Here is a 22,320-nt window from a genome sequence, read left to right as displayed (position 1 = left end):
CCCGGCCGGCCGCTGGCGGGCGCCGGGAGGAGCGGCCGGCCGCCCCCCGGCGCCGCCCCGGAAGCGGCGGGGGAGGCGTCAGGGCCGCCATGGGCAGGGCGGTGACGGTGGCCACCTGCGCCCTCAACCAGTGGGCTCTGGATTTTGAGGGCAACCTGGAGAGGATTTTCAGAAGTGAGTGGGGCGGCGGTACCTCGCTCCCTCCTTCCTTCCGCGCGTTTCTTGTCGGGGCGGCAGCGGAGGCCGTGCCTGGTCTATACAGTCCGGCTCTCGGAGCCGCACAGCCGCGGCCGAGGCCTCTGCGGAGCCGCGGGCGGTGGCGCGGGGCTCCGCGGCCGGGGGCGTCTGGGCAGGGCGGGCCGGGCCTGAGCGTCCGGCTGGTGTTTAATCCAACCTTCTTCCAGGTATTGACATAGCGAAGAGCCAGGGAGCCCGGTACCGGCTTGGTCCAGAGCTCGAAATCTGGTAAGAGCGCTGCGTCGGTTCGGGGTTTGACACGTTCCCAGTTAATTACTGAAGAACGGTCAGTAAGACAATCAGCCATGTAGTACTCTAATGCCCAAAGCGTGACTCAGTGCAAAGAAAAACATTCTAGTTGCAAGCGCAAGATTGGTTCTCTTGTCTTGGAAACGTGACTGGTGCCGATAATTTTTGACCTATTTCAGCGAGTCTTCCTTCACAGAAACTAGCGCTTTGAATCCTGCCTGGGCCCAGGCTGCTGCTCTTGAAAGGAATATCCCAGCAGTGCCGCGGAGTTTTAAGTGCTGTCAGTAGGGATGATGTTGACAGTGCTGCTTCTGCGTGTTCTGTGTGAATCGCCTGTGTGGATGAGGGGTTCCTTGTCTGAAGTAGTGCTGGTCCCTTGGCTCTGGTGCTGATGTGGCTGAATTTTTTATTTCTTATGTTTTTGTATGCAGTGGTTACGGCTGCTCCGATCACTATTATGAGTCTGACACACTCTTGCATTCGTTTCAAGTTCTGGCAAAGCTTTTGGAGTCTCCTGCTACTCAAGATATTATCTGTGATGTGGGAATGTAAGTTTTTTTGCGTACATATGATAAAGGCGAAGGTTTTTAGGGAATGCTGCCTCTGCTGTGTTTCTGGGTAGCGAGGGCTCTGCACCAAACTTTTAAACAGATCTTAAGAACTGTGCTACTTCCCCTTTCAATTACCATGACTAGGACTGCAGTGTGCAAGACACTTTCTGAAAGATAATCCTTTCAAAGATTTCTGGTGGTTGAGCACTTCAAGAGAGAAATAGGATAATTACAGTTATTTATTTGGAACCTTAATGGCTGGGCCCTATTGCCATGGGTAAGCTTTTGGGTAAGACTTTGTATTATATGTAACGCAGAGGGCTTTATAAATTGAGACTCTTTCAGGAACGTCAGGGCTGATGTAACTTGCTGTGACTGGCAGACATCCTTATAAGCAACACATGTATGTCAAAATCACTGAAACCGTTCTAAGTCACGTGCTGACAGTGAACAGTGATAAATTATAACTGTACAATTAACATGTACACCTACTTGTTAGTATTGCTATAAATGCGTAAAGCTAGCTTTGTTTTGAACTAGCCTGGTAGTATCACAGGGAGTTGGGTTTGATTAAATCGGTTAGCCCAGCCAGGGGGATTCTTCTGGTCTGCTTGTGTTTCTCAGGCACGCCAGTGATCTAGCAGCAGTTGATATATCTGAGACTGACAGAATGGTCAGTAACTCTGATTTTTGCAAACAACTATTTGAATTAAAAAATTAGAAGCTAAAACTTGATGTATTATTTTGTTTGATTCCTTTTGGTGATACAGTGTAGCAATGTTGTCTAAAAAATAGTTTTTGTGTAGTGATGTAGATTCTGTAGCTTTTTTCATTTCATCTAATGAGCTTAGCCACTGGTAACTCTGCTTCTTATTTTCACAGGCCTGTTCTGCACAGAAATGTTCGCTACAATTGTCGAGTGATCTTTTTAAATAAGTAAGTTATGTGTTTTGTGAGACAATACATTAGTGTATCCTTTCAGAGACCTGTTTGGCCTTCAAGAAAGATTCTTCAGTGCTATGTAGAGCGAGAGAGTTGTCTTCCTATCCACTAAATTTTAGAGAGACAACTGATGTCTTCCATTATCTTTTTCCTTTCTGAATTTGTAGAAACTAAATTTCCACTGCTTTCTGAAAGACTCCAGGAAAAAACCCTTAAGTCTGCAAACAGAAACTTTAAAAATTATTGTATGTAGTAGTTGTTTAATGAACATCATAATAGAAGAAAAGAGTTGGTATTAATCAGTGTTCTTTTTTAGTCTTGTTTGGCTGTACATCAGGTCTTAACTCGCCCTTTCTGTTTTGTTTTATCTTTTAAGAAAAATTCTTCTGATCAGACCGAAAATATCATTGGCAAATGCAGGAAACTACAGGGAACTTAGATGGTTTACCCCGTGGAACAAAGCAAGGTAGGCTGGCTACTGTTAAAATTGTGTTTAAAAACACAGCTTGCCGTTTGCAGCCACAGCAGAAGGATTGAAAGCTCTACAGCAGTCCAATCCATCAGTGCTGCTACAGGGTGAGCAGCAAGACAGAGTCAGCTGAGCTATGTAATTGAAGCTCGGTTAGAAAGCTTATTAAGTACAATCAAGCTCTGAATTGCTAGCTGGAAGGAAAAGTGTGGCTCAGTGATCCTGCAACCAGTGTAGTAGTGTCATTTTCCTTGTGTCTACTTTCTAACTATATGTGGTTCGGGATTGGAAGAGCCTGTGTTTATCTGCTCGATTGCTCCATCGTGTTCAATATTAAACTGGAAAACAATGTGAAATGGATGAGCTCTGTCAGAATTTTAACGACTGCAGAGGATGAAAACTCCATACCTTATGATGCTGCAAAATATGCTCGATGCTCATCTTTGATGCCATGCACTCATCCTGTAGTCAGAGGATGGTGCTAACTTGATGGTCTCAGTAAAGTACTCCTGAGAGAGCCCCTGCGCATCTGTCCTCTTAACCCCAGTCAATTCCAGATTAATTCTGAGCTACTCGTGTAGTCACGCTGCAAAAAGAGAAACTTTTATTTGGTATTTGACTTGCATGGTGTGTTCTTTGTTAGGTCTAATTTATAGCTAGGATAGAACATTGTTTACCATGCATTTCTGAAGCAAAGTGGGACGTTGCTAGCTTACAGTCTTAACATTTCTGATTAATTTCACAGAAAGTATGAAGGTCCTTTTTTTTTTTTTAAACATACACAGCCCTGTACAACTGAAGTGCAATTTCTTTAATCAATGTTAGAAGGTGACAGAATGTGGAGATTAGAATCAGTTTTTATGCTGTGATTTATGTAATGATGTATTCACAACCTGTAAACCTGCTTTAGGCATGTGGAGGAATATTTTCTACCCAGGATAATTCAGGAAGTGACTGGACAGGTAAGTTTGTAAAGGATTTTTTTCTTTTCTTTTTACCTTTAGCATCTTCCAGACTCAGCGATTTAAATGAATAGAATTTGTGGCATAAAACTGTAGTATACCAAATTCTGCTGTCAGTCATGTTGCAAATTCATAGGTTTCAGTGATAGTTCTCAGTTACATTAAATGAGAGTGTAATTTAACCTTGCTTATGTTAGTATTTGGCAGCAAAACAAGTAAATTTTAAATTTGCCTCAGTTATTTATATATACCGGACCTTGAAGATTGTCTTATTTTGCACAGTTCTGGTACTGAGTTTATCTGTGCTTGAGACTAGAAATGAGTATGTGTTTTGAGGTAAAAAAATAATAAAAAAAGTAACCTTCTTGATTCAGAAGGGTCTAAAACTTAGGTTATTTCCCACTAAAGCATGATTCCTAGCAAAAGACAGTCTCTATTTTGTAAATCGTTTAATTCAAAAGCAGTTGTCCTGTCCTGAAGCAAAGCACTGGATCTGAATACTACTGAAATTTCAACACAAAATTTCAGTACAATCCAGAGATTGGCAGTTTAGGTTTTGGTTTTTTTTTTTTTACTTAAACTTGGTATAAAATGAAGGAAAGTGTAATGTGATTGATACTGTGTCACTCATTTCACAGAAGTGACTATTCCTTTTTTTTTTTTTTTTTTTTAGATTTGTAGTTAACTTTTTGAATGGAATAGATTCTTCTATTACACGTGTGTAAGGATGTTCTTGTTTTTTCTCAGGAAACTGTTCTTTTTGGGGATGCAGTGCTAGCAACCAAAGATACCTGCCTAGGGACAGAAATATGCGAAGAACTTTGGGCACCAAACAGGTAAAGGAGAAGAAGAAATGAGAAGTAAACTAAAACATACCCTGGACCTGCCTGAAATAAATGTTTGAAAAAATCTGCTTATTATTCTTCCAGGTAGTATATCTTTCAGAAAGTGCCAGTAAGCTAAAATATAATTAGGAGCGATAAATACATCGTGGGAAAGATTTCACTAGGCTAGATGCAGGATGGCAAAAGAATTTTAGGTACTTAAGCTAAATTCATTTGAAACAGAAGGTCGGAGAGAAATACAGAAAAGAAGCAGAATGAAAAAGATGACCTGAGGAAACAAATGACAGACAACTATAGTGCTCCCATTCCAGATATTGTTCAGCTTTTAGTTCAACCTGAGGTTGAAATGTCCTCTCTGGATCCATCTCTGTAGCTTGATCTAGAGTCAAAGTGACAGCTCTTTTGTATCAATTTGTATCAATTTTGTTTAGCAATTATAATACTGTATTATTTCCCCTTACTGTGCCTAGTCTCAAAAATTTGAGAGTAGTAGTAGGTCTTTTTATTTTATTCACTTTATTATTTTTATCTTCGGCTTTGACCAACTCCTCCAAAGCATTCCACTTAACAGACAAATTGAGCTCTTATATTTGGCAAGCTAGAGCGTAGGCTTCTAGGCAACATCACTTTGAGATGTATCACTTTTTTTCTATTTAGCTGTTAGCTTAATCCTTCTGCTTTATTTTTTAACCAGCATCAGACAACGCATAAAGACAATGCAGAAGGAAACAACAAAAGGTCACTAAGGGAAAGTGATATAAATAAATGAAGTAAAGCATAAATAAAGTAATATAAATAAATAAAGCAAAGCCTAGTGCCCTTAAGTAATATTTCCTGTTATTATTTTAGTCCCTGTTACAATTTAAAGTTCTTCCCAACCACAAAGAAGATCCCATTCACAAAGGTCTGATGCGAGGCGGGGATGGAGATATGGTTGCATGAAAGCTGTTGCAGTTAACACGAAAACAAAATGTTCCCAATGTTTTTCCAAATCTCCCGGTTAGACATTCATTTCCTTCTAAGTGCAGAAGGTGTGGTATGTTACAGGCAAAGGCGTGATTTTTTAGTATTTTTTTCTTTTGACATTGGAGAAAGACAAAAGCAGTGGAAGTCTTCTCCTTCTCGTGGTCTGTTTGCTTATGCTTTTGGATTTACTGAGAGAGAAGGAAAATGGGACAACTGATGTTGCAAGAGTACATCCATGTTGCCCTTTCAGACCACGATTGTCTTATTCTCCCTTTCTTTGAGACCCAGGCTTCTATTGAGTAAAGTAGGAGGCATTTCATGTAGAACAGAATGAGCAAAAGCCCTTCTGCCCTCTGCAACCACTACTGGACTTTGACAGAAGAGTCAGGCAATGCAAGAAAACAGATGTTTTTGAGAGTCCTATCCTTGTTTGAGCTATGACAAGCAGAAAACTGGCAATGACGTAGATGTTTTTATTTGTCAGTGGTTTTAAATGATACCTGCAGTATTCACAGCATAGTATTGCCAGCTGAATTTTTTTCTGCCGTTTGCTTTGACAGCCCTCATATTGAAATGGGACTTGATGGTGTGGAAATTTTCACTAACTCTTCAGGGAGTCACCATGTGCTGCGGAAGGCTCACACCCGGGTGGATTTGGTGAATTCTGCCACAGCAAAGGTATATGCTTAAAAAAAAAAAAAAATTAATATTTTGTTTATGCACCTCTTTTTTTTTTTTTTCAAAACAGTCTCCTCTCCTGTGACAGGACATAGCATGAGTGTGGGGGCCTTGACAGTCCTTGTTGTTAGTTTCTTGTTTTCTTACCTGCAATTACCTTCCCTGATTGAATCAGCTATAGGGGAAGAGCTCTCTGGCTGGGGGACTGTACTTCTTTGGGGCGCCCTGCTATATATCAAGCTCTAACGTGAAGCACTGTAACTTGTTTCTGGCTCTGTGACCCCAAATGCCAGAGGCTGTTTGATTGCAGGTCAGCTCCCTCTGGCCTGTGGAGCAGCGGACTAGAAGAGAGGCTGTTTGTTATTTGCATGAGAATAGGGGAGATACAAACCTACCTGTGTGTGTGCGGGGGGAACTCCCAGAAGAAACTTTGCATGGGAGCACGTAGTTCTGCATGGGCATGCCAACTATATAATCTGTCTTTCACACATGGATAAAGAAGAGTCAGAATGCCTTAAAACAGTTTGATAACTCCCAGCTCTGGAGACTTATGCTCCAAAAATGTATTCGATGTCATCGATCTTAATTCTATTAAACATCGAAGAAAAAAAATATTGCACTCATATAATGGATAGAAAATAGTGTTGTTGAATGCACATTCTGCATAAAGGGCAAACAACCAGTGGCTGTGGTTGCTCCCTGTAGTTATCTGTGCCTAAACAGTCTCTCTCCATATGCATTATGTACTGAATTGGCAGCTTGTTGCCAGCTTGTAATTTGGTCAACAGAGGGGATTGTTTTCCTGGCACATATAAAACCATCCAAAAGCCTCTTTCGTTTCCTTAAAATGACAGTTTCTCTCCCGGTTTTTGTTCACATAGCAACATTGTGTTGGAGAAATATCAGTAACTATATCAGGAAGGGGAAATAGAAATCAGTGTTTAAACTCAGACTTCATATTTCTTTTTTCCCCTGTCATCTTCTTACTTAAAATATATTTTATTTTTCTACTTTGAAAGTTCTGTTTATTTTAAAGAAGAGAAGACATTTAGTTATTAGACTGTAATCCTGTCTAACAGTGATGGGGACAAAAACGAAGTAATGAATGTACATTACACTGTGAAAAATGTTTAATTTGTACAACTGCTTTGTCATTGTAATTTAACATGCTTTGGTTATATTTAACGGTATCTGCTCTGTCCTCAGATATCCAAACACAGCTTCTGTCGTCATTTTCCTGCTTTTCTCAATCTCAATTTGAACTTAGAATGTCAATTTAGAAGTGCAGCCCTCTCTATTTGGGCTAAGGGAATGACTCTTGCTAATGACAGAAGACTCCTGTCTTCCAACAGTGTGAAAGGGATAGAGCTCCCTTACTACATTTACTTATGTAATTACTTGTTTCTGTCGTGTATATCACATGCAAAGTACTTTTTCAAATGACAAGAGAGTCCCAGCCATAAATCATTCACAATGTTAAGACAGAGGAAGATTGTAAGAAGGACAGGAACAGAGAAATAACATTTTGTCTTTAAACATTCTGTCAGGTGCTAAATTCTGAAAAGCATTTTTTTGTCTACATACTTGTTTTCCTCCCAGAATGGTGGAATATATATTTTGGCTAACCAGAAAGGCTGTGATGGTGATCGTCTGTATTATGATGGCTGTGCCATGATTTCGATGAATGGAGAGACAGTTGCACAAGGATCCCAGTTTTCACTCGATGATGTGGTAATATATTCCACCTATAGCTGCTAGTTACAGCTGAAATTAGTATGGCTTCATTTATGCTCAACACATTCCAGACATTCCAGATACTAGGCCCATGTCTCTGGACTAAAAAGATATATTTTTACTATGCTATTCAACTGGATCCAAGGTTTTCCCTAGTTAAATTGCCCAGACCTGATCTACAGTAGCTCTCCTGCTTTTGCGAGCGAGGAAGAGCTGTCACAGCGAAGGAACTTCATGAAAATGTTTTCGTATGCAATCACCATGTTTAGGAGAGACCCTGTTAATTTATATTCCCTTACCTTAAGAGAAAAAGGACAAAGATTGCAGTGTTCTAATTATGACCCGATTTGGTAGACAAAAGGTTTGATAGATTGAACTTTATTTCAGAAAGCCCTTTCTCAGTAGTTCTGTCATCAAAGCTGTAGGTGTCCTCACATCATGTGCTAAATCCGTCTCTTTCCCCAGTATGGTTCTTGCCTTTTCCTCTTGTCCTTTGCCACAACTGATGGTGAACCTATTGTTCAGCCATCTGACAAGTGCTATAAATTCGTTGTGGTTTATGAGTGTCCTGGTGTACTCAGTGAAGCGAGTCAGTTGTGCTCACTTTGTAATGTAAGTAATTCTACTGAATCAGAAATAACTTGTGAAGTGAGCATAAAAATCTGTATTGAAAAAAGTTGCATGCATTCTTCTTCCCCAGCATTTTTTTGTAGTCTAGGCCTGTCAAACATTTTTTATCTGTTTGTGTAGAATCAATCTAATGTTGAAATCCTTTCCATAGGAAGTGCTGGTTGCCACTCTGGACTTGGAGGATGTTCGAAGTTACAGAGCAGAGATTTCATCTCGTAACTTAGCGGTAAGAATTCTTTACAGAGGTTATGTTTGTAAACTCTGCCAAGTTTGAATAGTTATTGAATTTAAAAAGTATTTGCACGTCTTGATTTTCACATTATTCTATAGATCTGATGTTTCATAGGTATATGCTATATTAAAATTTATGTCTTCCCAATTCTTCCGTACTACTGTTTAGGCAAGTAAAGTGAATCCTTATCCCAGGGTAAAAGTGAATTTTGCTCTGTCATGTTCTGATGATGTAGCTGTACCTACTTGTATGCCAATCCAGTGGAGACATCATAGTCCTGAGGAGGAGATCAGGTAAGCACCTACTGAATCTGTTGCTTGAAAATTATTTTGAATAAAAAAAAAACCAACCCAAAACCCGCAAACAAACCAAAAAAAGAGATAAACGTAAGATCTTATTTATATTTAAGTAAAGAAAGTATCTCATTGGAAGACGACAGTAAATATGTTGACTTGCTTAGGTCTTATTCCATAACCCTCTTGGAATAAGCATATTCTGTAATTTCAGCCTTGGTCCTGCATGTTGGCTTTGGGACTATTTAAGGCGCAGCAAACAGGTAAGAACAGCTGTTTTGGTTCTTTGCCTTGGCATACGCATCTTCCTCTGTGCCATAGGGACAGCACACATTGCTATCGTGCTGCTGTTAATGCAAAGTGATGTTAGCCCAAGGTGCAAGGTTTGAGTTTTTCACTGGTAGCTCATTCAGACTTAAAACCCATATGCAAAGTGTGACTTCCGTATGCTCCTCAGACCTTTGCCTTAGGAATCATGCTTTCTTTGAAAGCAACAGTCAAGCTTACCTAACAAAGGGGATTTCTTTTTCTTTGAATCGCTGTTTTTTCAGTAAGGAAAATATTTTAATGGCGTGATGGAGATGTTTAAAATAAGCAGAGTGACATGAACTAGTAATTCAGTTTAACAGTGAAACATATATGAAAAATGTAATCCTTTTTCTTAGCTCTTCTGTCTTACTAGAGGGTAAAGACATGCTGGAAGTTTTTCTAGCTGAAGGGTTTACACTGACTACTTGTTTGATTATCCAGTCCTTGAGAGTTTAAGAGGGTTTGCTAGGTCTGGTTTGTTTGTTTGTTTGTTCTTCCCCAGTAGAATATAAGCAGACTTGAACAATGCATGTGTAATTATTTTACAAGAGTATGTTTCTGAATGGTACAATATATATTTTTCCTAATTTTGCTATTTGGAACATCTTGCTTGCTCTATTTTCAAGGCAGGATTTCTCCTACCTCTTAGTGGTGGAATTGACAGCTCTGCTACAGCTTGCATAGTATACTCTATGTGTCACCAGGTTTGCCTGGCAGTCAAGAATGGAAGTAAGTAGATGTGCTCGTCTGGCTAGCCATGCTTACTAATGGTTACGGACAAGTTAATATTAGCTGGGTGCCATAGATGCAAGAGGTCGTTCATGGTAGACTCTTGCGCAGTTCTAATAGAATCCTTTGTATCTCTTCAGAAATTCCAGCAAAAATGTGCGTCCAGATTTCAGGTTCTTTGAATTGGCTTAGTAGTTTTCATTTTGGGTTTAAGAATTGGATGTGGAACTCAGACTAGTTTCTGTCTCGAGTATCGTTCAAAATGTTGGCTGATGTAGTTTTGGGATTTCAGTTTATCATGAGAATTTTCTCCTTCTATTAAATTCAGCACTACAAAATATGGTTAGGCATGGTTCAAGCTCTTAAACTGGCTTTAAGTAGACTACATGCATTTAGCTAAGCCTTTGTACATATTGGTTCATATTTTCGATGAAGTTTCTTTAAGGCGTAGAACAAAAGGATTTAATATCTCCATGTCCATCTCAAAATTAGGAGCAAAATCAGTAATTCTTTTACTTGATAGATGAAAATATGTTTGGGGAGTTAGGTGATGGAGTCATTTTATTTGTGAGGGGCAGTGTAAAGCTTAATTGGAATACAAGAAACGTACAAGATATTTGCATATCCTGGGTAGCAGGAGCACAACAATTTCTGCCCTTGTTTTATTTCTTTTGCTTTGTCCTCAGATGCAGATGTGCTGGCTGATGTGCGCAAGATTGTGAATGATGAGACCTATGTCCCTGAGGATCCTCGAGAATTTTGCAAGCATATCTTTACCACTTGCTATATGGCTAGTGAGAACTCATCCCAGGATACTTGCAACAGGGCTAAACTTCTGGCTGAGCAAATAGGCAGGTACAAATTGAGAAGTGCTGGAAAAAAAATCATGTTCTGGCAAAGACTTTCATCTAAAGCTTTCAAACTCTAAAATAGGAAAAAATGGGAGAGGAATAGTAGGTGTGTTAAGTAGGAGTATTACAGACTTTATTTAAGTGTGTAAATGTGAGGCAAACTTAGCAGCATTTGGTGAAGGACATGGGAATTTGGAAACAGACTCTGGAAAGTGTTATTCTTCATACCAGATCTGAGATGGTAGCAGCCTTAAAACATAATTTTATGGGTGGAGGTTTTGCTTTTTTTAGTGCTATTTTATATAGTCAGATTGTGCGAGTTGAGTCACTTCTGTTTGAATTCTTCTCAGCTATCACATCAATCTGAACATAGACACGGCTGTGAAAGCTATTGTGGGAATTTTCAGCATGGTGACAGGTCGAAATCCACGTTTTTCTGTCTACGGAGGGAGCAGCAGAGAAAACCTGGCACTCCAGAATGTGCAGGTGTGTTTCATGTAGGCTGAATCAGATCAGACCCCCCCCTTTTCTTTTTTTTTTTTTTTTTTTTTCTTTTTTGGAAAGAGTACAAAATGGTAAAGTAGCAAGGGGCCCTTCATTTGCATTGCTTTGAAAACCTGAACTTGTGCTGTGTCCCTGAAGGTTCCTGGGCTTCCATTAAATGCTTGGCTGCAGCAGAAATCTACAATTCCACATAACTCAGGAGAAGACCAAGATAATTATTGCTCGTGACTTTTAAAACTTCGTGGGATGGCCAGGAGGAAATAGTATATGCCTGTATTTCATCAGTAGCATTGGTGTTTAGAAAAGCATCCCAACAGAAAGTTGCCAGGTTAGGAAAATGAGCAGCAAAGTATTCTAATAGACAGGTCTGAGTCCAGTAGGATTGTGGCAGGTCAAGACTCAAAAATATTGCCAATGTATACTAGACTTTCCTCTGGCGAGGAAAGCCTTTAAAAGGCTCTGTGTGAGATGTCAAGGTTACCCATTCCAATTCCTAGATGTCTTCCGTTTTAGAAGGTAGAAGAGAATTTTTTTTTGCATCAGAAGGTATTTAATCTTCAATAGGCTTATAAAAATGCAGCTCAAATACGCATTTCCATTTACGCATTTTCATTGTGTCAGAACAGGTTGGTGCTGTGCCTGGGTAGTGCTGGTATACATATCCTATAGAATCACAGAAAACAGCTGCCTCGTGACTTCTAGTCCCTGGCTTCAGTTGTATCTTTCGTTGTCTTGATAGCTTTCTTTTTGGCCTATTCTTAAAAGCTTCCAACCTAACCAGCTACTCTGTTTTAATTCTGGCTAAATGTTGATTATCGTGTTTGATAGTTTTTGTCAGCAAAGGACTTGATCTTTCTTCCCCTGCTATTACTGGAGAACTCCAGCTGCCTCCGCTGGAAGCAAACACTGAATCCGTTATCAGCGGTTTTGGCAATGGGATAGGCTTTAGTCACAGAGGAGTGTGGTGATTTGCTTAACATCACACACAATTGTGGCTAGAGCTGGAGGTTGAATTTCAGGTCTGTTTGGTATTATTACCATCCTTAGAAAAAGTAGAGTTTCAGAATGGCGACAGAAGCAAAGAGAACTTTTTACAAATTTTATGGAAGTAAATCCCTTTAGTCTAATACTCCATAAAAAGGTGTATTAGACAGATGGTTTATCTGCATACTTCATCCCTCACGGATCCTTATTTAGTGCTTGTAGGAGGTAGAAAATGGCAATTACTCCCCATTCTGCAATTCAGCGTAGAATAAATTTGCCCAGTCATGTAAGTCTGTGGCAGTAGCGGATACAACTGAATTCGGCTTTCCTACGTGTGTTTGGCATCTTCTCCAGAAGACCATCCTTCTTGCATTAACATTTACCCCTCTTGCATTTTGTTCTTTATGGGTTTGTTTAGGGAATTGATTAATAAAAATTATTGGGGAGAAATTATTCGGCTTTGTAAATTTGCTTTGTTTTTCATTTTGCTTTGCAGGCTAGAATAAGAATGGTCCTTGCCTACCTCTTTGCTCAGCTGACACTTTGGACTCGTGGGATGCCAGGGGGACTTCTGGTGCTAGGATCAGCCAATGTGGATGAAAGGTTGGTGAAAGTTAGAAATCTAAAACCAGGTGAATGGTGAACAGGTCACTGCATTTCCTTGCAACTCTACCAAATCCCGGTTTAGATTATTACGCAGAAGAGGTAACAAGCTAAGAATACACTGATAGCAGTGAAATTAATGAAAATAGTTGAATAGGCCTGAATGAAAAGTTATGTATTTTTCAGAAGTTTAACCAAAGTATTGTCATAGTTTTCCAATAAAATGCTGTTCCTTCCTTAGCTGTTTCCTGTAGAGCTTACCTGTGCAGTTACCAGGTTAACTTTCCAATCTGTTATTTGTTGTATTTTCAGTTACTGTATTAGGAATTAAGTTGTGAACTTTGAGTTGAAAAATAGATTTTAAAAATCTGGAGTACTGTTATTAGAGCTGACTATTTGAAGATTAAAGCAATCCCCATAAGATTTTGAGATTGATAACCTGAAAAGCTGGGAGAGTAGTGTGTGCTGATTCTATGGGTGTTTTAGGGTTTATGTTTTTTAATTGGTCAGGAGAGAATTTTAATTGTTTTGCCTCAAATATATTGCCTTAGCATGGGCAGTTTTGCAGTGCTTCATAATTGTTTAAAATATCGTCTTCCTCCTGGCAATGTCATGGCTTTAGGATAACCCTTTTGCGGCTGAACACCTGTTTGCTCCTTATGTATAAATAGGTTAACAATATGCAGTCTGTTTCTCCCTGTCTTTATATGACACATATTCTATATAGTATAAACTATTATATATTATACTTTATTATATATATTATACGTTATTCTTTATATATAAAATTTCCTCTCTTGCTCAGTCTCCGAGGTTACTTGACAAAGTATGATTGCTCAAGTGCTGATATCAATCCCATTGGTGGAATCAGCAAGACTGATTTGAAGAACTTCATACAATATTGCATTGAAAATTTTCAGCTCACGGCCCTCAGAAGGTGAGTAGCAAAGCAGTGATATTTGGTGACTGTATTTGTATGCAGTGTATCGTGGACTTCATGGTTTGGTTTTCTCTACTAGCAGAGCTAAGCTGCAGTAATATTGCAAATGCTAATACAGAAAAGTATTCTGCACATCCCTCTGTTTTTAAATGATTGTGTACCCTTCCACACAATGTAGATTGCTGGGTGCTGAAAATGCCGCCAGTCTTAGGAGTTACTGTATGGAAGCATTTGTGTTAATTCCACTGAAGGAACTGTTTGAACCAGGTGCTTTATGTTTTTGGTATAAAGCATTGCCTTTTAAACCTGGAACAGCTTGCAAGTACCACTTCTTTAGTTATCTAGTCATTTAGAAGCTTATGCCCTGAAAAAGTTCTGAATGAAGCATTTGATTTTTAACAAACCAGACTGTTTGTTAACTAGTACTCATGAGACTGGGTAGAATTCATGTTTTTCTTTTTACCTTTTTCTTACAGTATCATGTCAGCTCCACCCACTGCAGAGTTAGAACCCTTGGTGGATGGACAAGTGGCTCAAACTGATGAGGTAATGGGCAGTGACTTTAAAATGCTCTGGTAAGCCTTATCCCAAAATTTGTTTTTTGTCCAATAACTATTTGCTCTTGTTTGTATCCCTGCTTATTGACAAGCACGTTGTAAACAATCTTAAAGCCACTGACAAGGTATTAGTATCCCACACCAGCCTTATCTGTGTTGACAACAGTTTCCAAAACAGCAATTAACTTTTTTCAATGATTTTATATTTTGGGCACTCAGAAGGATGGGTGTTCTGAAATTCAGTTTGTTTGAAAGTTTTTTTTAATATCAAAAGAGAGTCACGCAGGGCCTTTCTGCTATTAAAATGACTGGTGGCAAAGCCCTTCCTCTTCTCCCCCCGGCCTTCTCTTTGCTATCCATTTGGATAAAAGAGGACTGGTAAGCCTAACAACTACCTCTAAGGGCTGTTGGATATTTAACTGTAGGATATTGTAAAACTCTTTAAGATAAAGCAAAGGGTTGCTGAATTAGAATTAGTGGTTTTCTTAACTTGGCCTTACCTTACTGATAGATACTACATTTAAGCTACCTAGAAGGGAAAATAAACAAATCTTTCTCAGGAAAGAAATGTTTTCACTGCCCAAATCAAATATATTCGTGGAAGAATTTAAAATCTCCCATTTCAGAGAGATTCCAGTTTTTTTTCTTCCGCTCATAATATTACTATCTCTTTGTCTTTTTGATCATTGGCAATTTCATTTTGGTGTTTCCTTGATTAAACTGGGTTATTGTAATTGCTCCATAAAACTATTAATTACAATTTGCGTAGTTAAGATTTTCAGTGACTTTCTGTGTGTGTGATTTCAGGCAGATATGGGGATGACATATGCAGAGCTCTCAATCTATGGCAAATTAAGAAAAATTGCAAAGGCTGGACCATACAGTATGTTCTGTAAGCTGATTAATATGTGGAAGGAAATTTGTACTCCAAGAGAGGTAATGTACAAAAAAAAAAAATAAAATCATGTAATGTCTTTGCCAAAATAGAGTATGTTTGGAGAAAGGTTGAGTAGAGTTCCTTTTAACTGAAAGGGGTAGTTTAATTATACTGCATTTAGAGACTATTCTACAGCTGTAGCAGAACATGCTGGAAAAACTGGTATGCATCTCTTAAATTAATGGAGCTTGTTGTCTGTGTTGCAAATTGTTAGAACAGTAATTGGGTAATTTGAAAACAATTACTTTGGAACTGTACCTTCAGGGGAAAATTACTCTCTGAAATATACATGGCTAACTACTCTTGAAGCCTTTGGTTATGTATTCTGAGACAGAAAATGGCTCTTGCTTTGGAAGACTATCTACGCTGAAGAGGTATCTGCTTTGCTGTAATGCAGTTCTTCCTTCCTTGTGCATAAAGGAAAAAGTTCAAATTGTCACCTGAATTGCAGAGGCTGGTGCTTACTGTTAGATTTCTTACAAGGCACTTCCTTATTGGTAAATGATAGGTGCAGAGACCAAGGCGGTGCCTGAAAATGGTCTTAAATGCCTCTTACAGGTAGGGTCATCCACAGTGATTCATACTAGTAGTGGCAGATAATTTATGTAAATGTTAATGGAAGAAAATGAATGTGTAAAGCTAGAACACAGTCTCCAAAATACTGTTCTCCTCTAAATTTTTTAAATACTAAGAAACTTCATCTGATTCAAAGCTATATTCTTTGTACACCAGGTGGCATCAAAGGTTAAGCATTTCTTCAGGATGTATTCAGTTAACAGACATAAAATGACCACCCTCACTCCTTCCTACCATGCTGAAAACTACAGTCCAGATGACAACCGATTTGACCTGAGGCCTTTCCTTTATAACACCACATGGTCCTGGCAATTTAGGTGTATAGATAAACAGGTAAATGCCCTCTACTTCTTGTACGCTTTTATATTTAAAGCCCTCACAGTGGGACAAGCTCAGTTCCAGTGAATCTCCAGCAAAAGACAACTAGCATTTAGGATAATAGTTTAATACAGAAATAACTGTGATTGCTCTTTTCACATAACTGTGAGGCTAAGAATTCTCTGGTTTCAGTCTAGGCTGGTTTTTTTTTCACTGTTAAGTACAGCTTGTCATATTGCTAGGAAAGCAAGAAGGAGGGGGAAAAAAAAAAAGAAAAGAGAATATATGTACTGAGGCCAGAAACTAATAGGTGTACCTATACTCATGAAGTCTTGTGCTAATGCGGAGAACAAGCTTATGTGTTTTGGTTTCGGTTCAGGACCTGTCTGAAAGGATCTGTTTAACTGCAGGATTAAGACTTGACCTATATCCATGTGGGAAAACCCAGTAAGAGGCAGCAATTAACTGTGAATGCTTCTCCCACCTGCTTCTACAACAATACCTTTTTTGAACCTCAAGTCAGTTGACTCACAGATACGTGTTTCCTCAAATACAGCAACAGTTATGGTACGGTGCTTAGTTTGAACACTGTGAGGTGTGAAGGGGCTCAAGCAACTATCAGAACCATGCTTAACTTTTTGTAGTTTTTAGTCACACCTTTGACATTATTTTAATGCATTTTTTTATGGCAAAGGTGCTGGGCTGAAGAATTTTAGCACCTTGAAGTTTTTTCTGCCAGAGATTTTACACCTGAGTTGCTTTTAAGAATATGTTTATATATGTAATAAAATATTAATTCCCTCCTCTGTGAAATGCCAGACATGCTGTAATAGTGTTTTATTACCTTGGAACCTAGGATAAAAGCTACCACGTGCAGCACTTACTTGTAGGTCTGTATGGTGGGGTTTTTGGGTTTTTTTTTTCCCATCATTTTGGACTTTTTCCTGCTCAAGTCCAGGACAAAAGTTCTTTTGGACTCAGTGGGAGTTGGGTAAAGTATTTTTGTAGGGTCTGGACCAAAATGTAATTATTTTATGCTTACAGTAAATGTGATTAAGATCTTTTCATGATCCAGGATATTGTTGCACTCTTTAACTAGATTTGTATGTAACAGCAGCTGCGCTATGCAAGGGTACTGACCCTTGAAACTTATTCCTGAAAACCGGGAGTCAAGTTTGGGGAAGAATCTGTTATGTAGGCAACAGTAAACTGAACTGATAAAGTTCAGCGGTCACCTGAACTGATAACTTATTGTTACGGATAGCTTTTTGCAAGACTGGAAAATAATGACTTGCAATAACGTGAGTCAAATCTGTCCTATACAAGAAAGGGAATACTTTAAGAGTTTCCACTTACTGTGCATATTCAGCACAATTGTAATTCTGAAGAGAAACACTCTCTAGGACAATGTCTCACTGATAATTATACTCCCGGGACTTCATCTGCACTTAAGGTTTTTCTGGCATAGTAACAGGACTGTGAAAATACGGCATAAACTCTAAATGATACAGTTTTGCCAGAAAACACCTTTAGTTAGGTAATGCCAGGTTTTCCTGTAGAAGAGTAATGTTCCAGCTTGAGCTCATTTGTGAAGGGAAACGGTTTTGAGTGCTAGCGATAGAGAAATCTGTTGGATTTGTGGAAAGTACTTTTCTGCTTTGGATGTTTGTAGTGTAGTCAAGGCAATTTAGTTATCCACTCTTTTTAAATGCAAAATTCCCTCTGTATTTGCTGCAGAAGGAACAGGGGTAAGAGGAGGCTGAGATCACAGCGTTTGCTGGGAATTTCCAGATTTGCCCTTGGAGTCTTAATGTCACTCAGCTCTACTTAGCTGAAAGGTTCTACCTGGGTGATGAAATTTCTAGTGGTTTATAGCAAACCTAGGAACTCCAGTAACACTGTCTGTAGCTTCTGCCTTTGAGTTACATCTGAGGTAAAGGATGTGTGGTCAGAGCATGCACTTTAACAATTTCTAGGTGCCAAAATGTTCATTGGGATTTTAATAGCTGGCATAATTTGAAGGAACTGTGACATAGCTCAGAAGAAAGCTGGCACACCTACCCCCAAGGATTAGGTATCTGCAGTCCGTCTTCTGCTTTTTCCAGTGCTTACTGGTCATACCACAAGATTAGCTGCGTTTGGTCAAACCAAAAGATTTATCAACCTGAGCATCCTTGTGCGTCTCTTTCACGACCAGTAGCAGATGTTGAAGGAAGAGCATAAGAACAAGGAATTTATAATAGGGCCCTCCCTATATATCCCCATAGATTTGGGGAACATAGAACTGAATTTTCCAGAGTTAGAGATAATGTGCAGAACATTGTGTTTAGTTCATGCTCTTGGTCTATCCTCCGTGAGTTTGTAGAATCCTTTCTGAAACTATTTATATTGTTAGTCTTAACAACAGCTTAACTTAATATAAGGTAATTCCTTTTCTTAAGTTTTAAGAACAGCGAAGGTCAGTTTTATAAAATTGTGTATGTGTGCATGAAAAGCATTCCCTGTGTTTGTTTTAATTATTCTAGGCTCTCTGTTACGGGCAGGGTTCCAGGTTATGGCCTGATCTGATCTGACAGCTGTCACTGAAAGGGACAGTGTTGTCTCCCTTCCTGTCTCTCCTGGCTTCTGAGATGGCTTTGGTGCTTGTCTCGCTCCTTGGTCAGTCAAATGAAGTCACCCAACTGACAAAAAACCTAGGAACTGATGGGAGCATGCAGCCGGGGGGAGGTTAAGGGGGTGGGTGGGAAGAAAGTTTGACCTTCTCTTTTGACTGCAGCTAACATCCTGTTCAGCTCAGTTGTCCCCTAGAGCGTATCCCATTGTCAGTTCCTGATAAATCTGGGCTCTACACTGTTTTGTGGTGGAAGTCTGAAAAGACAGGAGACATTAAATGCAAACTTATTTTTACTATTGAATCGGTTTCCTTTTAACTTGCAGGTATCCAAGCTAGAAAGAAAGGAAGGAATTTCTCTAGTTGAAGACGTGGACTGATTTACTGTCTTGTTTAACTGTGGTAATTAATTTTGCTAAGCAGAATGTTCAAAACTGGAGTATACTGTGATGATGAGCAGAGATGACCCAAACAATTGTTGAGATGGCTGTTGTAAATGGTATTTGTAATCAAGTCCTTTTTTTGATTGACTCCCTGTTTTGTTCCCAATATACTTAAACCATAGTTTGGCTAAGTAATCATTTATTAAGGATTTTCTTAACTACTTGAGTTAATTGCCTTTAATTGAAAACATTTGGATAAGCCCATCAATCATAAATAAATGCAGGGTAGTCTTTTGTGAAAGTGAATACACATACAAATACTAAGTTTGGTTCTAATAGTTTGGATATGATTTTTGAGTAACATTCATCTGAAAGTATAAAATTTTAACAGTTCTGGCATGTGCTGTTGAGGGGAAATACTCATTTTACTTCACAATAAACTTGTAATTTTATAATGCTAATTGACTCAGTTCTTATTTTACATGTTTTTTATTTATCTAGCGTTGGGTATGTAGACTGGTCCAGTGTTTTGAATGGCCACATAAGGTCTAATTCAGCAAGGTATTGGAAGCATGTCTAACTTGAAGCAGATGGCTAATCTCCTTGTTAGCGGGATCCAAATTAGTGTTCAGCTTCTTGTTTTGCATCTACTTGCTGTATAACTTGTGACAATTAACTTTAAAATCTCTGACTTAATTTTCTCAGAGAGGAGTAATACCTACTTCATCAGGATGTTCGGGGATTGTTTAATTGTTATTGCTCTCCAAGATCCTCAGCTGTATTTTAAGGATTTTGAATAAAGTTGGCATGGTGCCTTTTCCCTCCTTTTGGCATTTTTGACGCGTAAGGGTAACTTGGTGTACCTGAAATAAGAAATGTCTTCTGGTGCGTGGTATCTTGAATAGAGAGGACACAAGTTTGGTATCCATGCCACTGTTGTCATTCCTATATGCTCTGGTGCTGCCTCTCCAGGAGCTGTGATCTGTTATCACTGACCATGCCATCAGTGAGTGGTTGGACTTGCCTACATAATCCCTTTACTGTGGGAATCAAGCTCGCTGGGTGTAAAACATCTGGAAATGCAGTGAATATTGCAGAATGAAGTATAAAGCCAGCTTCCTTTGAGCTCAATTAGTGCGTTACCCACCTTCCACCTACTGTTTGGAAAAAGTTATTTTAACTTCATGAGTTCACTGATCTTTTAAATGTGTCCAGTGCTGTGGAACAATAAAAAAGCTACAAGGATAGGCTTGTTCCTTCACTTGAGTCGCTTTTCTGCTTGTTCATTTAATGTTTGGCCATTTCCGATGCTTTTTTTTTAAATTTGATTTGAAAGGTGTGCTTTTAATAGGGGAAACTAGAAATGCATTTCTGAGGTTCTGGGCAAACAATGCTATAACTGCAACAGCAGGGGAGCTTAGACCAAGCGAGACTTTGTGTCTTGCTTGTCTCAGTTGTACTGAGTTGCTAATGGAAAATGTCTGCTAAAGGGCATGTTCTCCACATTTGTTTTCCAAAATCCAGAAAGACAGAGTTGATTCACTTAAAGATGCTGCATTGTTCTTGGTGGGTTTATTATATGGTATTCATTTAAATCAGTAGCTAACTTACCTTAGTGGATGTTGCTGGTACTAAGGATGTTTATGTTCGTCTGATGGAAAACCCCAGCTGAGATTTGCCTTCCTTCACCGTCAGTTGGGCACTTCCACTTCCCGTTCCAACCAGAGGGAGTGGATGAATTTTGAACGGAAGTTCAGGAATCCGTTGTATATTTGAAGGCTTCTTATTTCTTTTTTTCTTCCTGACGTTACTGATTCTCTTTCCTGACAATCACAGAAGAGGAAAGAAGGAAACATTTGCTTTTGTTCCAATAAAATAACACAGTGTTTACATGCACTCCCTGTTACTGTGGTTACCCTGAATGTTTCAAACACTTAGTGAAAGGCCACTTGTGTTTCTTAGCAATGGCACTTACAGCATGTGTGCAAATTGCATTTTATTTCTTACCTGCTAGTGCTGAATACAGATTGTACCAGCCCACCCCTACTTTCCTTTTATTATCCTGAAATTTTCACTGTACCTGTTCCGTCTGATGCCTCTAGTTCAACTGTTATCAACAATAACTCCAATTTTACCAGTGCTTTGCTGTCTATTGAGAATGGGAAATAACTGTAACGTGTAGCTGCTAATGCTCACTTTTTACTAGTGATGACTATTACGGTAAAGGTAATGTCATGGAGTTTTCCTTTTTATCTCCAGTTCACCAAAAAGGTTGGATCTGATCCTGACTTACTTAAAAGTCAGTGTGAAAAAGTGACTTTTTTTTTTTTTTTTAACCCATTAGTCATGCAGCTGAAGGCCAAAACTACCCCATTGCTAATTAAACAGTCTAGGATGGGCCTACTTTTACTACTCGGGCTGGAATACCGAAGAGATGGATTGATACACTTTCCTGTGTATTGTTATGCTGCCATAGCTCCCAGTATGTAGCAGAAAATAATGTATAGTTGTCAAATTATACAAATATCTACCCTTTTGAACTTGCAGCTTTATGACATTGAACAGTGAAAGCGTGTATGAAGGGGACCATGAGGAAGGAGGGAGAGTAGCAGAAGTGAAGCATCTTTTAACAGTCAAAGTAGCATAAGCTAAGTTCATAGTTGCTTGTGGGACGCCTAGGTGACGAAATACAAATTAAATACCTTCTGCTGGGGCTGGAAACGATTATTTAAGAATATGAATACAAGCAAGAAGCAATAATTTATAACCTCGCTATTATTTTCTCAATAAAGCCTAAACCCAACCCCCGCACGGCCGCAGGGTTGTTCCGCAGCTCCCCCTGAGGCAGTGACTAGCTTAGGGGTACGCTCAGCCGAGGATACAGAGTTTGCAGCTTCCGTGAGGTAAAAAAGCCGCAACTCCTCGTGAGGGATATTTTTTTAAAAAGCGTAAACGACGTCTGAGATCTGCTCTCTTAAGTTTAGGTGAAGAACAACACTTTTTACCAGAACCTTACTGTCACGTCTTTCATCAACCCCCGACTGCTTACAAATGCTAGTTCCTGAGGCGGCGGACGTTGCCGCGGCGGGAGACGGTGCCCTGTTTGCTGCCGGAGGGAGAAGTCTGTCAGGGGCAGCGCCGTGACCGAGGCCGGTTCCCGGCGGCAAATCCGGCCGGGGGAACGGGGCGGGCAGCGGCGGGAGGAGCCCCGTTCCCACCCTCCCCCGGCA

At 39.4% G+C, this 22,320-nt stretch overlaps 1 protein-coding gene and 1 long non-coding RNA gene across 3 annotated transcripts; one reads left to right on the top strand and one right to left on the bottom strand.

Annotated features, from left to right (window-relative positions):
• Positions 1 to 81: 81 nt before the first annotated feature.
• On the top strand, positions 82 to 19,551 carry NADSYN1 (NAD synthetase 1). 2 transcript variants are annotated; one of them, XM_076343802.1, is made up of 21 exons: positions 82 to 174; positions 405 to 465; positions 918 to 1,034; positions 1,920 to 1,973; positions 2,356 to 2,445; positions 3,359 to 3,410; positions 4,158 to 4,246; positions 5,782 to 5,899; positions 7,499 to 7,630; positions 8,415 to 8,489; positions 8,664 to 8,788; positions 9,003 to 9,051; positions 9,724 to 9,826; positions 10,513 to 10,681; positions 11,028 to 11,163; positions 12,662 to 12,768; positions 13,574 to 13,705; positions 14,185 to 14,254; positions 15,073 to 15,201; positions 15,935 to 16,111; positions 19,034 to 19,551. In XM_076343802.1, exons 1-21 carry the CDS (start codon positions 90 to 92, stop codon positions 19,085 to 19,087), a joined length of 2,124 nt encoding a protein of 707 aa, XP_076199917.1. In that variant the 5' UTR covers positions 82 to 89; the 3' UTR covers positions 19,088 to 19,551. The 2 variants fall into 2 exon arrangements, with proteins under 2 accessions (XP_076199917.1, XP_076199918.1); XM_076343803.1 differs by lacking the exons at positions 15,935 to 16,111; positions 19,034 to 19,551 and having other exon boundaries at positions 14,185 to 14,283; positions 15,073 to 15,171.
• On the bottom strand, positions 2,907 to 22,227 carry LOC143163103 (uncharacterized). The gene is made up of 3 exons (XR_012995839.1): positions 22,140 to 22,227; positions 20,702 to 20,913; positions 2,907 to 3,034 (listed from the first exon to the last, which is right to left on the bottom strand). It is a non-coding gene; the product is annotated as an uncharacterized LOC143163103 (long non-coding RNA).
• Between the last annotated feature and the right edge of the window lie 93 nt (positions 22,228 to 22,320).

The sequence above is a fragment of the Aptenodytes patagonicus genome, chromosome 7 (genome assembly GCF_965638725.1).
Source record: "Aptenodytes patagonicus chromosome 7, bAptPat1.pri.cur, whole genome shotgun sequence".
NCBI lineage: Eukaryota > Metazoa > Chordata > Aves > Sphenisciformes > Spheniscidae > Aptenodytes > Aptenodytes patagonicus.
Note: the sequence above shows the minus strand (reverse complement) of the source record. Positions and strands in the feature narration are given on the sequence as shown.

Excerpts from the sequence above, each read along its gene's own strand:
- NADSYN1 (XM_076343802.1), top strand. The coding sequence starts at position 90 with ATGGGCAGGGCGGTGACGGTGGCCACCTGCGCCCTCAACCAGTGGGCT. Across the intron at positions 466-917 it reads GGTCCAGAGCTCGAAATCTG|TGGTTACGGCTGCTCCGATC; the intron begins GTAAGAGCGCTG and ends TTTTGTATGCAG. Across the intron at positions 8,490-8,663 it reads TTTCATCTCGTAACTTAGCG|GCAAGTAAAGTGAATCCTTA; the intron begins GTAAGAATTCTT and ends ACTACTGTTTAG.